At 37.5% G+C, this 16,120-nt stretch overlaps 1 protein-coding gene and 1 long non-coding RNA gene across 4 annotated transcripts; one reads left to right on the top strand and one right to left on the bottom strand.

Annotated features, from left to right (window-relative positions):
- The first annotated feature begins 382 nt into the window (after nucleotides 1–382).
- Nucleotides 383–6,169, top strand: LOC117216541 (arrestin domain-containing protein 17-like). 3 transcript variants are annotated; one of them, XM_033463305.1, is made up of 9 exons: nucleotides 383–814; nucleotides 917–1,037; nucleotides 1,120–1,235; nucleotides 2,546–2,665; nucleotides 2,740–2,954; nucleotides 3,135–3,308; nucleotides 3,864–4,037; nucleotides 4,665–4,911; nucleotides 5,480–6,169. In XM_033463305.1, exons 2-9 carry the CDS (start codon nucleotides 982–984, stop codon nucleotides 5,632–5,634), a joined length of 1,257 nt encoding a protein of 418 aa, XP_033319196.1. In that variant the 5' UTR covers nucleotides 383–814; nucleotides 917–981; the 3' UTR covers nucleotides 5,635–6,169. The 3 variants fall into 3 exon arrangements, with proteins under 3 accessions (XP_033319196.1, XP_033319195.1, XP_033319197.1); XM_033463304.1 differs by lacking the exon at nucleotides 383–814 and having other exon boundaries at nucleotides 852–1,037; XM_033463306.1 differs by lacking the exons at nucleotides 383–814; nucleotides 3,864–4,037 and having other exon boundaries at nucleotides 852–1,037.
- Nucleotides 6,170–12,564: 6,395 nt separating this feature from the next.
- LOC117216580 lies at nucleotides 12,565–13,653 on the bottom strand. Its single transcript, XR_004489390.1, has 3 exons — nucleotides 13,595–13,653; nucleotides 13,234–13,301; nucleotides 12,565–13,049 (listed from the first exon to the last, which is right to left on the bottom strand). It is a non-coding gene; the product is annotated as an uncharacterized LOC117216580 (long non-coding RNA).
- Nucleotides 13,654–16,120: the final 2,467 nt, after the last annotated feature.

A 16,120-nucleotide genomic window follows, 5' to 3' on the forward strand; every position in this document is an offset into this window, starting at 1 on the left:
AAAGGGAAAACAGAGGAAAAATATATGACCCATTTCGTGGAATCTTTCCGTGTGACCGCTTCAACCGGATACAACGCGAAGAGAGTATCGCAAACGAAAAAGGGCACAGTCCATTAAGCACACGTTCCAGAAATTCGTCAAAAGACCGACCCGGAGCGCAAAAGAATTAGCTGTCTTGTCCGATCTTTTTCGCGTGATATCTTCGCTGCGAGAGGAACGAAAGTGGTGCATCAGGGGCGACGACAGAACAGTGGCAGCGATGCGGCAGAATTTAAACGCTGCAAGTAGTCACTTGCTGGCCAGGTGATCCTCGAATGGTCGATACGGGTGCCCTTATTACCGCTGTCTGTCCTTAATTCAGAGTTACGCCACTGCGGCGTGCATTCTACCTGCGAGGAATTGCTTTCACAGCTCAATGAGAATCCTCCGATTACCCGAATCGGAGGAAGTGAAAGAGCAAAGGTTGTTCTCCAGTACGTGACAGAATGTCGCCACGATATTGGCGAACCGACTGACGCATGCGTCGCCGACGATTCGCCGCAATTTTGGAATCTTGTCAACAAACATCTCACTGTGCGCCCTTAACCCGCAAGCCGAACTAGCCTTTCGCACGCTCGCGACTCTGTTTTTTTCCACGTCGTGGCGTGATCGTCTACCGTCTACGATATTCATCTGGTTGAAACGTTTAGTCGACAGGAATCTAGTGGAAAGATAATATCGATGGAGTATACGTACGTCTGCGCGAAGGGGATGAACGTTGTTTTCAAAGTGTGATCGTGTACAGTGAATAATATCTTGTTAAAAGTGATTTTCTGAGATGTATTTATTTGTATAAGGTGCAAGAGAATCTGTAACTCTAATTTATATAATATATATAATTTATATAATTTAGATTAAAAGCGTTTATATTGATTTAGAGAAAGTTTGAATCGCTGATGAGTCGAAAATAATTTAAACAGCTGCGTATACACGTGTTACAAGATGGATGAGATAGAAGCTGAAACCGATCGGTCGATCGCTGCCACGCTCTCCAAAAGGTAGAACACGAAGATAATTAAGTTTGGTGAAATGAATCGTTTTACAAATTACTGTTTTTTATATACGTTTCACTGCGATTAGTATTGGCTTCCAACGTATCGAGGTCATCCTCGACCACCCTCAGAAGGTCTGTTACAGCGGAAATCAGATTTCAGGGAACGTACGTTTAGATCTGGATGAACCAACAAGTGCTTTAGGTAAGCTACCACCAAGGCGATCTAAAAACGACATCTAATTTAATTCCGAAGAAAACTGAATCTCTATGACGTTAACTGTTGCGAGGCGGAAACTGTTTCGACCGAAGAAAATATTTCGAACCACGCTTTCTCCAAAGAAAGTTGTTCTCGTCGAAAATGGCAGAGTGTACTTTGAAATTTATCAGATATTCGTGAACAAACAGAAAGAGAGAGAAAGCAGATCGTCGCTGATATCGTTTGCAATGAGGCATCGAAATTAATCTGAACGGAACCGACCGTCAGATAACTTGGCCAGAGAACGGGACAACTATAGTTTTAAGTTTCGCTGGTTGGTCGTGTCTGCCACGTTATCTCCTCTACTGCCTCCGATGTATCGAAAGCCGACCCTGCTGTGCGATAGATAGAGGGAACGCACCTCGCAGCAAGATATTCGATTGGCTCGTTGTAACGAGCCACGACTAACTTCGTATTTATTTTCGCGATATTTACCTTTGTTGTCGCTTCGCAATCACAAAAATTTCTTCTCTGTTCGAGTCGAACGTGTGCCAAATGTGTCATCGATCGTGTTGCATAACGGGTGACCTAAAAGACTTTACTACCGCTCTGTATACGTCACCCAGACGATGTTACCACGTGATTCTGGTATTGCAGGAACGCTCGTAGAGTGGATAGATAGAACGCAGGAAGAATCTCTCGTACGTTCACGACTGACTTTTCTTGTACTGAAGAGATCGTTAAGCCATGTCTAATATACTGTTCCTAGTAAAATACGAACATATTTCTTGCACGTTCTCTGCCTTTTCAATTTTTGCTAATTCTAGCTGTTACTTCGTTACGTTTAACGAGTATTTAAATAACTTCTTACTCGAATCTAGGAATACGTAGCAAATAGAGAAACGTATCTGGTAACCATAGAATTTGTATTGGAAAGTATTTGCCTTCTCGTTATATTAAAATACATGTATTATAATTAGTAGCTTCCATTATTATCTTCCAACAAGGATTTTAGTTAATTTGCATATGAAATATCGTTTCTCCGAAATTTGAATTTAATCCATTTTGTCCTGTCGTTAATTACTCCATAATGAAGAAGAAGAAGAAGAAGTAGAGAAAGGAGAAGAAATTTATTACAAGACACGTGTATTAAACGTTAAGCGCTTCAGAAAATTTTCATTTCGTTTCTTATCGGTTGCAATATTTAGAGGATTAAAGAGACAACGTTTCATATGCGCCAACCAAAATAGCACAGTACATTTAATGATGAACTTTTTGCCATAGTATCGTTGTAAGTTGATCCTTCCCGCACACAGGAATTAGACTTAAATGCAAGGGAGAAGCTCAGGTGTATTTTACCGATCGATCGGCTGGAATTCGACGTAAGTTCTCGGCGTTCGAGAATTATCTTCACGTGGAGACGTATCTTGCTGGCGGTAAGTACACGAGATGGTAGTGATTGGAACACGAGTACCAGGATGTTGGATTAACAGATTCTCGTCACGAGTAGATGGCAAAGAAAAGACTATGATAACTGGAGGCGTCTACCCGTTCAGCCTAACGCTGCCAGAGAACTTGCCGTGCAGCTTCGAGGGCCGATACGGACGAGTACGGTACTCGATTAGGGCATTGTTGGACGTAACGACCATTTATCGGTTTTCCACCAATATTATTCCATTCACGGTGGCACCCATTCTTGACCTTAATCGCGATCCTCTCGCTCCCGTGAGTAGAAATCTAACAGCCAACGATATTGCTTTTGCGATGTGATTTCGTTTCTCAGGCGCAACCAGACAGTGCGTTTTCGAATTAACGACTCGCTCTTGCGCTTCGTTAATGCCAGAGAACGTTCAGCCTAAGACCGACGCCGTTTAAAAGTTTCAACGATACGAACGATCGTTTCAGTTGCCAATAAGTATCAAACAATCCAAGATGTATATTGGCCAAACGGAACCGATCAGCATGTCCATGACTGTTCCAGTTCGTGGTTACGTGCCTGGCCAGACTATACCGATTGAGATTGTCGTGACGAATCCCACCACCGTCGTCGTTACGAAAATCAGAGTCGTTTTTAAAAAAGTATACTCTTTCTGTATAACTGTAACGTAGTTGGGGGATATTCTACCGTAGTTCTTTAACATCTCTTTATATTCCTTCGAAGAATACAGCTTTAAAAGTATGTATGCAAAGCACTGTCTTCAAAATTACCAACATCAATTTCAATTTTCTCTTTTCCTCTAAACAAATTTGTAAATGTTACCAAGACATGAATAAAGATGAGATCCTATGAGTTTTTTATAAGGAGAAACTGCCAGAGGAGAAAAATACCAAAGAAACCGTATAAGAGTACGTGTTACAAAAACAGTAGAATATCCTCTTAAATGTATCTCCTCTTTTTATGGCATGCTGCAAGTTATTTCCTTATTTTTGTAGTAAATATCGTAGTTAATAGCTTTATTTTAGACTAATACCAATTGCACTGTGAAAAAGTTTTTTCGTCGAATTTTATTTGAAAGCAGCACCTTTTCACGCAGCGTATCGCGGTAAAAGTATGTGGGTCATGCTCGAGATGTGTTTCTTTTATTACATTTTTATTCTCCCATCAGTTGTTTTAAATGATACATATTTTCTTAGGTGGTGTCTTATCGTTCGACGGAAAAGTCGCGTAAGCACAAAGAAATCGTAGTAGAAGTAGAACAGCCCGTTAATAAAGACTCCGATACGTACGATGTCACGTTTGACGTTCCTGCAGTACCACCCACCGGGATGATCCACTGCAACATCATCGACGTTCTATACACGCTTAAAGTGAGACTGTCTTAAATTTAGTACTGTCTGCATTCGACCGTAAAATCAAAATGAGCTAAGATTACAACTACTGAAAGAGTCTAATTTCCATACAAATTTATCTTGGTATTTTGTACCATCAGAGAAACTATACGTAGTGTTCATTCCTACAATTCGCAAACCAATTCGTCGTGTCATTAGGTAATCGTTGTTTCTAGAAACCAAATAAATAGTCGATCATGATTCAATTCGATAATAGTAAAAGTCTTATAATAGCCTACATTTTACTATCTTCTATGTTTCATTGTTAATCCTGCTATTCTTCTTTCAAGTTGTTCAAATTTTTTATCGTGAAAAAGTTGTTCGAGTATGAGGAAAGTATAATAGAATCGTTCTCATAACGCGGTTTATTTCTCTTTTCAATTTTTTACCAAAGTTTCTCTTAAAATATAAAAATTCGACGCAGCAAGGTTTTCAATTCGTCGTTAACTTTCACAAATACAAGATTCTCTTCGGTCACTGGACACAATAAAAGAATTCTCATTAAAATTAATCAGATCGTTAAAAACGTAGCTTCGATACGTGTTTGCCAATGGTACGTGCAAACCAAGTACATACTACTTTTTCTTTACGCTCTTTATCCGAAAGGTCGAGGCCTGCGTAGACGTGAGCGAGTGGTACTACAGAATGTTTCAGAAGAACTTGAAACTGCGAACAAATATAGTAGTCGGCACTGTGCCACTTCAAAATTACGAAATCCCACAAAAAACAGCCGACGTGACAGAAGCTTTTTCATTTCATCCCCCGTGCGCCATGGCTACGGAAGAATACGCCAACGACACGCCGTCGTTGAAAAACATCGAGAGAGAGGAAACTACGAAACCAAGTTTGTCTTGTACGTACTGCCCCGTTACACAATATACGGCTGCTACATGTTAATTACCGGTATTTGTGGAAACTACCAGTTGGTTTACATTATTCTCCTGCTCAAGAGTGTAAATATCTCTGGTCAGTTGGAAACCACGGTAGCCACCTTGTCTTTCGCAATTAAAAGTTTCACTGAAATTCCGGCCAAACCTGTTGTCGCACGCCGAGCCACTGATCTTTGTATTTTAAATAATCGGTGACATTTTGAAATCTCGATCGTAATAAAAATGAACGAACAGTCCTAATCTCAATGTCGTCAATTTTTGAAGAAAGAATTCTCGATAATTCCGTAAAAGTAGAATTCGGAAAGAATAGAACGAACCGAGAAGAAATCTCTTCCATCTTCGTTACGATCTAAAGAGAATATTTGCAATCGAGAATTACAATAAAAAATTCTATTCGACAAACACTTAGTTGCATCGCAACCTCATCCATTATCCACTAAAACCAACTCATTGCCAAGTTTCTCTATCCATTTATTTACCAAGTAGTTCTAGCAGGACTAGCAAAACTAAACTGTATGTTTCTTCCAACAGTGCCGCTGTACGAGAAAAGTCAAATATATCGATCCTCGAAACCGGACAGGGACGATCCCACGGGAGACGATGGTGACAGCGACGGAGAGGTCAAGCCATACTCGCCTATGTATCGCGTGTACACGTTCGAATCATCGCAGAAGAAGGACCGTTAGATAAGTGCTTGACTTCGTAACTAGAAAAAGAGAGGAAGAGGGAGAAGCTTGCTTAATTATTCGTTCAAGGATTCGTCGTTTGTTAGCGGTGTCCGCAACGGATCGCTGAAGAAGAAGATGAAAATTGTGATGCATCGTTGAAAGTAAAAAATAATTGTTCTTTCCAGAAATTGTATACATTTTAACCGAGGCGTGTACAAAAGTGTACGCGTGAATTTTACGTCCAATTTCGCGCTTTATCGATCGACCGATTGCCTTCGATTCTTGCCTTTGACTTTTTATTTCCTATATACGAAAGAAAAGAAGGGAAAAATAGTAAAAAAAAAGCATCATTAGAAACATCGAGTGAGATATGAAAATCCGTTGGGACCAACCTGTGCAGCTAATTAAATTCTTTAATCATGCGAGATAACTTGCGAGCAAAGTAATTCTATAATAATTGTCAGACCGTGCAACATCGGATATCGTCGAAACGAAGTTTGCGAAACAACTAAACACGTATTGCTTTAATGTTCAATGAAAACGTTCTCGATGAGTTTCGTTGAAAAATTAATTCCCCGTCCCGTGTTCTTTCCCTCACCCGATGGAAAAACATCAAGTGCATTAATACGAATTAATTTCATATAATGTATTTTTTGATCATTCAAAATTGTCTCATGTTTGTTCCACGAACGTTCTAAATTAAATGGGTTGATAGAAGCGTTGAGGAGGTGGCGTTTCCGAAGAGTGGCATAAGCGAAAAGAATCCTATATATGAAATGATAATTACGCATTAATTGTGCAACGGTATTAATAAGCGTATTTTAAATAGTGAAAATTTAATCGAGTACTTTAAATATAAATCAACCATAAATGGTAATATGAATATTCATAATAACGAAATACTCGGTGGAATCAATTTCAATATTAGCAAATGCGGAAAGACTAACGACGGATAATAAAACGCAAATTTACTGATATTCTTATATACGTTGAAAATCATCATTAAAAACTTCTGTCAGCTTTAATACGATTGAAAAAGCTGCGAGTTTTCTCGCTCTTTTCTCTCGTCAAATAAATACACGCCTGTATACTTTTTCCTTTCATTAAAATAATATACGTGTGCTTTAAATAAACCGAGACGAATGCGTGAGAAATTGCTGAAAACCGAAAAATGTATTTGACGCATCGCGCGGCATTCATACGAATCATTAAACGGTGCCAGCTTACCGTTTCGTAATCTTCTCAACGTATGTACGGGCGAACGGTCTCGTTCACGTCGCACGCTTGAATTAATGACGTTGTTAATGCGTGATTCAACAATAACGTGCATCGATCGTCGTGGAAATGCAATTACAGAGAGTGGCGGTTGGTACAGGTGGCGAATAAACGGTGTACAAGACCCGACGAGTAGAGAAAAAAAAACGCAAATGAAAAATCGTATCTATTCGTTGTGCCGTGGGATTTACTCTGATCGTAGCTCGTATTCAACGGAATAAATAAAAATGCCGCGTTCGATGCTGCGACTATAACTTGCCACCGAATTTGACAAATACCGAAGGTTACGAATACTCTTTGTTACGCCTCTCTTTGCTCTATATTCTCTATTCGAGCTTCCTTCTTTCGCGAAATCGCGAAAAATTTGTTAGTTTGTAATTTAATCGATACTTTATCGTTTACGCGACAGAATAGAAAATATTTGGACGAGAAGATACTATGGGAGACAAGGCGATGATCGCAAAGAGATTAACAATTTAAGTTTTACTTAAACACTCGGAATACTTACAAAAGTGACGTTTTAGAATTTACATTGTTATTAAAAAATAGTGACAATTTTTACTCCACTGGAGAGATTTGTGAAAAAATCAACAAGAGAGACGCGTGACATTGTGTCGGACATAACCAAATATTTCACTCGCGTGAAAACGTTTGTTCTTTCTAAAAATGGGAAACATTTCAAGATTTCAAACGATTCGAGATCAAGATGGTTTCAAGATGGCAACAAACGTTCGTTTTAAGCAACGGTTGACTATTAATATAAAATTGAAAAGGGTCGTTCCGTGGAAAACAGTTTCTAAAGAAATCTGTCACTAATTGCATCAAACTACGTTGAACTGCATATATTATCAAGATACATTACATGCAACTCGATATCGTGAAATTGCTGTACTCTAGGCCGGATTCGACAGGGTGTATAACCCTATCAGCTTCTTGATTTTGCGGTTGGCAACAGATGATGACGAAATTGGCAGGGAAGCTCCAACTTTGTGAGCTTTCGATATGGCAATGGTGGGTCTTTGATTACGGACGCGCTGTCTAGCAAATGCTCCTCGTCTTTCTCTGTTCTCCTTCGTTTGTGTTGCATCTTCCTTCACCACGGTGTGTATATCTACTTTGAAAGACCACATCATAGGTGGCCAAGTCTGGAGGTTCGGCTTAATCACGACACTGCAGCACGAGGTTATCCTAATTTCGTAGTGATTAAACGTTCCTGGCTTGTAACATCGACCAAGCGACGTGAAATTCACGAAAATTGAAGTTCCTTGTAAACCAGCTCGGTCTTTCCTTTTAATTTTTCCGAGGTTAACTCGCAATCACGTTACCGTTACCTGTCCTCGTGAAATAATTCACGAAACCGCATGTTTCAGCTTAAAAATCGTAATAATATGTGTATTTTACGATAATTAGTTTTCTCTATCTATAGATATCCTCAGGAAATTGTTCATCGTAATTTCCGAACGATTATTAAATAATTAATATACGTGAAGCTCGTATTAAGATGGAGTTATCATATTTCACGTCCGTTGGTTATAATTAATTTTGCGATCAGAAGGAGTATTGCAAGGCGGTCTCGAAAATTAATTTCTAATCAGCCATTACACTTCCAGCCCTATTCAGGCAAACGAAGAAACGAAAGCTCGTCGTACGGCGGCTAATCGATCTTTAGCGAGGTCAGGTCGCCTCGATGTACCCTTATGTTCAAGTCACAGCGTCAGAGTGTGCACCTAATTAAAAGTTCGTACTACTTTTGTAGAACCCGGTGTTACAACCATCGGCTGTCGCAAGAACGAGCTTCCGCAAAGGGCTACCGCTCGCCTAGCATTTGAAATTTCTCGTGTCTAACTAGAAAAATTCTTTCAGAAAATTCGACTTTGTCTCACCGCTGAAACCAAATTATAGATAGACCAGACTCTGTAGTTCCGCGTTTGCTGAAAATCGACGAAAAAATACGACGAGAGCTAAATGAAAGATAAAAGCATTGCCAGGTCTAGTAATTCTTCGTCGATCAAAGGTTTATTCATCGAATATATAGCGAAGCTTCCAACTTTGTTCGCACGAAATTCTCGTAAAACGCTATAAATGTATAGAACAGTAATTCAATTTCCATGCGAAAATATAGAAGAATTATTGAAAAGTTTCGGTTTCCATTTTATGGAAGATTTACAATGAGAATAAAATAATGTACGAGTAACCTTCAAAAGGTAACGAGGCGATTGAACCGAAAACGCGAGGGTTGTGCTCTTTGGAAAAATTGAAGGGTAATCCTTCATGAGGTAAGCAGGCAATGCACTCACTCCTACCCGGCTGCTTACTTTTTTCTTCGAGCCTGTAGACTCTGAAAATCGGGTTTGCAATACAATGAAGGCTTTCAAGGTAGCGTGCAATGTTGGCACTTGCCAACCGAACGATAAAGTTTCCTCTGAATTTCCCGCAGCGCCCCTGGCAGGAGACGAGTTTACGTGGATTTGCTCCAATCAGAGTTTGTTACGTATACACACACGGCGGATAGTTACCAATGAAAACACTCACGACGATGACATTCTCCTTGATGCAGCTATATCTATACATCACACTAGCGAATCGATGCTTCACTTTTCCTTCGTTTCATTAGTTAACTTATAATAAACTGCACGTGGATAATCGTGACGACGATCTATCCCACGTCGAATTTCACATTACTATTTCGCATTCATTTCTCTACATGTTTATTTTATGACATTTGAACGCGAAGAGCAAAGTGTGGATGGTCAGATGCTGTGAAAGCATTTAATCAAACTTTCACCAGGTTAAATAATTAATTAAACCTAAATACGTGTACAACGTTACATTATCAAAATGTTTTCTATGATTTTATTATGCGATTATGCGATTTCCACATTATCAGGGTTTTCGATTATCCGAAAATGTCCCGATACGGTTCAACTCGGCTAATCGAGATTCTACTGTATCCACCTTTACGAATGAAACTGATAAAGTGCTTGTAGCAACAATTAATGACTTTGCACGCGTGTATTCAACGACAAACATGTCCTAATTCCTTGAAAGATTCCAGCAATCGAACGTCATAAGCCTATCAAGTGTTTGCAATCGATCCTACACCTGACTAAACTTACTGCATAATTTCCCAATAAACTATCAACTGAATAAACATTCTCGAACGAACAAATTCTCCAACAGTACCTATGGTACTTAGTTTATCCGCAACAGTTTAAGTCAAGTTACTTAATTTTAAACTCTGCCGCTTTAACTTATAATATTCTGTATTTTACGTGATAAGCAACATCAATGGAATTTATTTATCACCATCGCCCGACTTAAATCCAACGCAACTGCTGTGTTTACCTACGATCCGGAGATATCCAGTATTAACTAGAGTTTTCCGATTATATGGCTTGGATACGGTTAGAGTTGAAAGTCGAAAGACCGAAAAAAGATAAGAAGAAAGATGGTTCGCCGTGTGATACTAGCCAAGAGCGATGCGAAAACTTGTACACCCTCACCGAATGGGTTTCCTTTGAATTTCAATGGTCGACCCTCAGAGAATCACAAACGTTTCCGCGAAGACCAAGTACCGCGACCCACGTTCTCATTTACCCCCGGGAAAACCGTCTGTTCAGCGGCGAATTTAAATCCTGTCCATCCTTCCCTCGCCCCCTGAAAGCGTCTTTTTGCGCATAATTCTCTAAAGACGCATGAAAACGTTACACAACGAAAGGAACCAGTCGGAGTTTACGGGCGCGTGATTAAAACGTCTGTACAGGTCTTACCGGCACGAATTACCAAGGTAAATCACTTTTGACCTTATTACCCTCGCACTTTCCACCCTGAAAAAGGAAGACGTTTCTATCGTTGGTTCGCGCTTATTCAATTACCCGATCCCCTTACAGACGTAGCACCGCTTTGAGAAAACCGTGAGATCGATGCCTCTTTGCTCTACTCTTCAAGGTATCTTTACTTTTAAAGCCCCTCTAATGAACGCTAAATGCTGGTAAGACTTCCGCTTCCTGGACAACTTAAAAGATATTTTGATATTTCAAGTTACCAACTATCTTTGTAAATTTATTCCTCGCCTAGTAAACGTTCCTTCCATCTGTTATACTCATCAACGTCACGAATTCACCTATTCAGACTTCGAAACGCAAAGATTCAGTGACACTCGCTTCGGAATTGCAAGTTATTAAATCGTCGAGTCGTCGAATCGTTAAATCGAAGAATCGTCGAATTATTTGTCACACGCTATGTTCATTTATCGTATCTTCGGACATCTGGGACATTTTGCAATCTTTATTCGCGTGATTGTCGAGTATTATCGTTGGTCTCTTCGTTAAAACAGTCATTGTACCATGGCCCTCGTAGGTGGCTACATAAATCCGGGACTTATTGAGCCGCATAGTTAAGTACGGGCGGTTAAAACAATTAGCTGCGCTCGACGCGGCTGCACTAGCCCCGGTGTAAACAGCCCTCAGCAGTAATTCTGTTATCGGCGCTCGACGAGCATTCATAGGCTTAACGGGGCTTATTTCCCTCTCTCCCCGTTCTGACCATTTACTCCTCTCTCTCTCTCTTTCTCTCTCTCTCTCTCCGCTCCCCCTCTCTCTTTGCAACCCTTCCCCGCTGTCGATCTCTACCTTGCTACCTACCGGCTGAATTAGGAGTCAGCTTTATCATATCCAGAGTGCATCAACTTGAGCGACATGGGCGATGAAGTCAACTTTTGCATACTCGAAGCTCACGCATCACGGATGAAGAGGATTTATAACTTCTCCATGTTCCGCCGAAAATTGTGATGGATGCCTCGGTGGTGTGCCATCGCACACTTTCCTTCCTTTGTCCCTTCGTGTCCGACTGTTGGATAATCTCATTTTTTGAAACTGATGACAGTAAATACCAGCTAAGTACATATATACATACATGCTTTTGTCTGTCTATTATAGAACAGCGATTATATAAATAAATGATATAATGTGAATAAATAATATTCGCTATTAACAAATAATATGACTTAGCGCTACAAGCCAGAAGAGCCATCAAAGTATCCACTCGATGTAACCGAACAACCGTGAATGGAATATCCATTTCGTTTCGCAACTCTAATTTACTATACATAGCTATGAAACAGAAATTTCTCAAAACAAATCGCGACGAGTGCTTTATTACTTTTGCAATGTTAATTAATTTGCTATTGACAAGAAAGAAAAGAAAAAAAACAGAAAATTTCCGTGTGAATTATTTACGCAACACTAATAATTATTACTCTATGCACTCAGATTTATATGTTCGCAACACTAATAACGGTCCAGTGTAGCCATTATATAACAAGCTACTGGTGAAACTGCATTTGATGGTCGAGGAGCAGGAACGTGCTTCCACGATCCAGTGGAAGAAGATTGGGCATTGAATATAAACGCAACGCTACTTTAAAAAACGCGATCATTCATCAACGCAACTCTAACTAGAAAACTAATTAAAACAATCGCGATGGTAGGCCGAAACACTAATTCTTAAAACAAAAATAAAACTAATATCCATACATGAAGAAAAAGCTAGTTCAAATATCGTACTACTACAAACTATAATGCTATGAAATTAATGAAACCGGTGTGTAAATTTTAACCAATGAGAAAAGCTTTAAAGGAAACAAGAAAGACTCTAATATGCATCATTTATCCATTACATACGTATGCTTGTATGGATATTTTATCTTTGTATTGAATACATGCACTCTGATTTTATAAGCAAATATATATGTATAATGAATACAAATTGTCATTTTCACTCGTACATACATAAACTAGTTATCAATATTAATACCACACTCGTGTCAATGATTGTGTCAATGCATCATCACTAATATTAAAAAACGCGATGTGCAAGAAGACCTATTCTGAACTAATAAATAAGACACAGAAAAGAAAATGTTATTACTCACGAGTATAACAAATACCCGCGATCACTATGCTCGTTAAGAAATCTACGTAATACAACCAGTCACCCGTGTCGATTCGGACCTTTCATCCTACGACATGATTGAGTGACCAGAGGAACGAAAATGCATGCGACTCACGATAAGATGGGAGGATCATAGTCGGTGACTACCGATGCTGTGAAGACCGTCATCAAAGAGAAGCCATGCAGCAGTCCCATCATGGAAAGAACTATAGCGATACATAGAATATTATAATTTGCTCTTAAATATGACGTTAATTAGTTGGAAAATTTGAAGTAGTGGGAGATCTCTATTATCCTCTATTAATTTCTATTAAAATTTTAATAACTATATCCAAATCACGAGTAGCGAGGAATAGAATTAAACAAAGTACAGATTACAAAATTACTTACATTCTTGGCTTTTGAAGTTCCACTAGATCCTTTTCAGGAAACAGAAGGAAGAGGAAGGAGTGATAAACCTTTAACAAAATATGACTTATTATACATATATGAATAATATATGCGTGAATAATTTATTTTGAAAATTAAGTAATGATTCGACAACAAATTTGAGATAATGTAATGTGGAATTCTATGAAAATGTTGAACCTTAATGATAATAAAAAAGTAAAATTGCTAGTAAACTCTAATTACTGTACAATTGAAACTCTGACATTAAAGTTTAAAATCAGACTTGTTTTTTCATTATGAATAATTAAAGCAGAATACAAGGTATAAAATTAATTGGTATACGATATGCAAAGATTCTTACACGTTTAGTTTTGAAGCATCACTGCGTCCTTCCCGAAGCGCATGAAAAGGTAGAAGTTATGAAAAACTGAAACAAAACATGTGAAATCTAATCTAACTATAAAAATAAGAAGGCTAAAATAATAATTTTTAACCACTTTATTTTTAATTTTATGATGATAATCTAATCATTTCTGAAGCACGTTAAATATATTTTTTGTGTATTTCAATATTATAACTATAGATTTTATGTCAATGGAAATTAATAATAGTTCGACCAAAATACTAATAATCAAATAAATTAGAATGCAATATACAGAGATACTTACATTCTTGAATCTGCTTTGTTATGATAACTCAATCATTACCAAATCTGCATGGGAAACCAACGAATTGATTATTAATCGTCTGTGTCGTCCATTTTGTATTAGTTCGAATTATCGATTATTGATCGCTGTGGCGTCTGTGATGTGAACCCCTTTTCTTTTACTCACGTTACCAACGAATAATCTGTACAAAAGAAAACCAACAATTTCAAATAAATGTATGACAAAAAAATCAATAATTTACAATAACATTACAATATCTGAACAAATTATAGTAAGATAAAGCAATAATAAAATCCAAAGTCTGCCTTAAAGACCAGTAATGTGAATTTTCAATAACTTTAATCATCAAAAATATAGCAAAAAATGAATGTATAATAAACCAATCATTTACAATAATGAAACCAATTATAGTGACATAAAGTAATAATAGAATCCAAATTCTACCTCAAAAACCGATAATATGAGCTATCGATGATTGTAACTTGTTAAGTACACAGTCAACGATGAAAATAAACGAAAATTTCTTAATTTTACTAAGATTATAATTAATAAATGATTAAATACGAACATACTATTTAAATGAAGCGGATAGAAGTGTAGAAATGCTGATGAAGTCGAAATGAAAGTACTAATAACAACAGGGTAATGCTCGACAAGACAAATTCTCGCTCCACGGCATTCAAGAGTACAATGACAGACCACGATTCTCCGCGAAACTACGACTTTCGAATATTTCGCACCAATAGCAAAGCTCCATTTGACGTGACAATATATTACGTCAATAGGAACAACGGTCAATTACATTTGAGAATATTCTCTACCAATAGGCACGCTTGATTTGACTTTGACAATATATTGCACCAATAAGAGCGTTCGATTTTTGTATATACAAGCGCGCGCAAATTTAGCGTATTCAAACAGTCAAATTGATGAAATTGATGAATAGAAAACATATTTAAGACAATGTTCAGTAACAAGTACGAATAAGATTATATTCTTAATGAAAAGCTTTTATCTTTCATCATAATTTTATGTTTATCATCAAGCATAAAGGGTAAAAATGGAGATTGAGAAAAATCTATCATAAAATAAAGAATATTATAATTCGTTTTTAAAAACATAATGTTGATTATTCAAATTGTTTAAGATAATTAAAGATTGTTGTTTATTAGACTTGAATATTAATAATTGTTAATATGTTAAATGTAATAGAGGTTGATATTTTGATAACAACAAATATCATGGAATGCAAACTGTGAAGAATACAATTGCAAAGATACTTACATGCTTGACTTTTGAAGTTCTTCCTAGAAAATATGAAGAAATGCAGTTTATGAGAAATCTGTAACAAAACATGAAATATTACAATTCGTTGTTAAACACATAGCATTAATTATGTAAGAAGATAGTAGAAGACAAAATATTACTAAATGATATAAATTATTGAAACGAAATCGAAATGGCAGTACTACGATGTATTATTACCTATTATAATTGATATTATAATCGATTACGATAGGTAATAATAATATATTGGTTCTCGATGCTTTCTCAATGTAGGTATGACCTTGATTGAATACTAATAATCGTCTATTCGCATCCAAAAACAACAAATCGCCCAAATTTTATTAGATTATAAATATAAAATGAACCAAATTAAGATTCTCACCATTTTGAAGCAATAACTTGATGTGGTATATTAAATTTTTCACTTTTATAACGAACTCTTAGAAGCTGCTTCCTTCTTTCAACATAACGCCGCGCGAAATGGTATAATTTTAAATTTTAATTCCTATTTCTGCCACCAGGGCGAAGATAACTCAGATACGTATCATCAGAGAGGAAACTCTCTACCACTCTCTGATATCATGTATACTGTTAAAGAGAAAATGTCCTCTCTGACATTGTATACGTAGTATTGTACACTAATGCCACTCGTTAATCGTTGTTACACTTGCATATTTACTATATGAATGTGCATGCGTTATTAGACAAGGACACAAGGGGTCTCTATGCAGCGTTTTCTTTCTATTCCTATATCGTTTGTTCAGAGCGCTCACTCTATTTTTATATGCCTATGATCCTGTACCATTATCCTGTACCATGTTAGTGATATAAAAATATAGATAATCTGACTGTTTATGCTCTGTCGATAAAATCTGAATGTAAACACAATTATCAAGTTCGCCACTAGTGGCGCATATGTTTGAGAATTCTAT

The sequence above is a fragment of the Bombus bifarius genome, unplaced genomic scaffold, assembly GCF_011952205.1.
Source record: "Bombus bifarius isolate JDL3187 unplaced genomic scaffold, Bbif_JDL3187 scf7180000010271, whole genome shotgun sequence".
In the NCBI taxonomy this organism is placed as follows: domain Eukaryota; kingdom Metazoa; phylum Arthropoda; class Insecta; order Hymenoptera; family Apidae; genus Bombus; species Bombus bifarius.

Excerpts from the sequence above, each read along its gene's own strand:
- LOC117216541 (XM_033463305.1), top strand. The coding sequence starts at position 982 with ATGGATGAGATAGAAGCTGAAACCGATCGGTCGATCGCTGCCACGCTC. Across the intron at positions 2,955-3,134 it reads ATCGCGATCCTCTCGCTCCC|TTGCCAATAAGTATCAAACA; the intron begins GTGAGTAGAAAT and ends CGATCGTTTCAG. Across the intron at positions 4,038-4,664 it reads ACGTTCTATACACGCTTAAA|GTCGAGGCCTGCGTAGACGT; the intron begins GTGAGACTGTCT and ends TTTATCCGAAAG.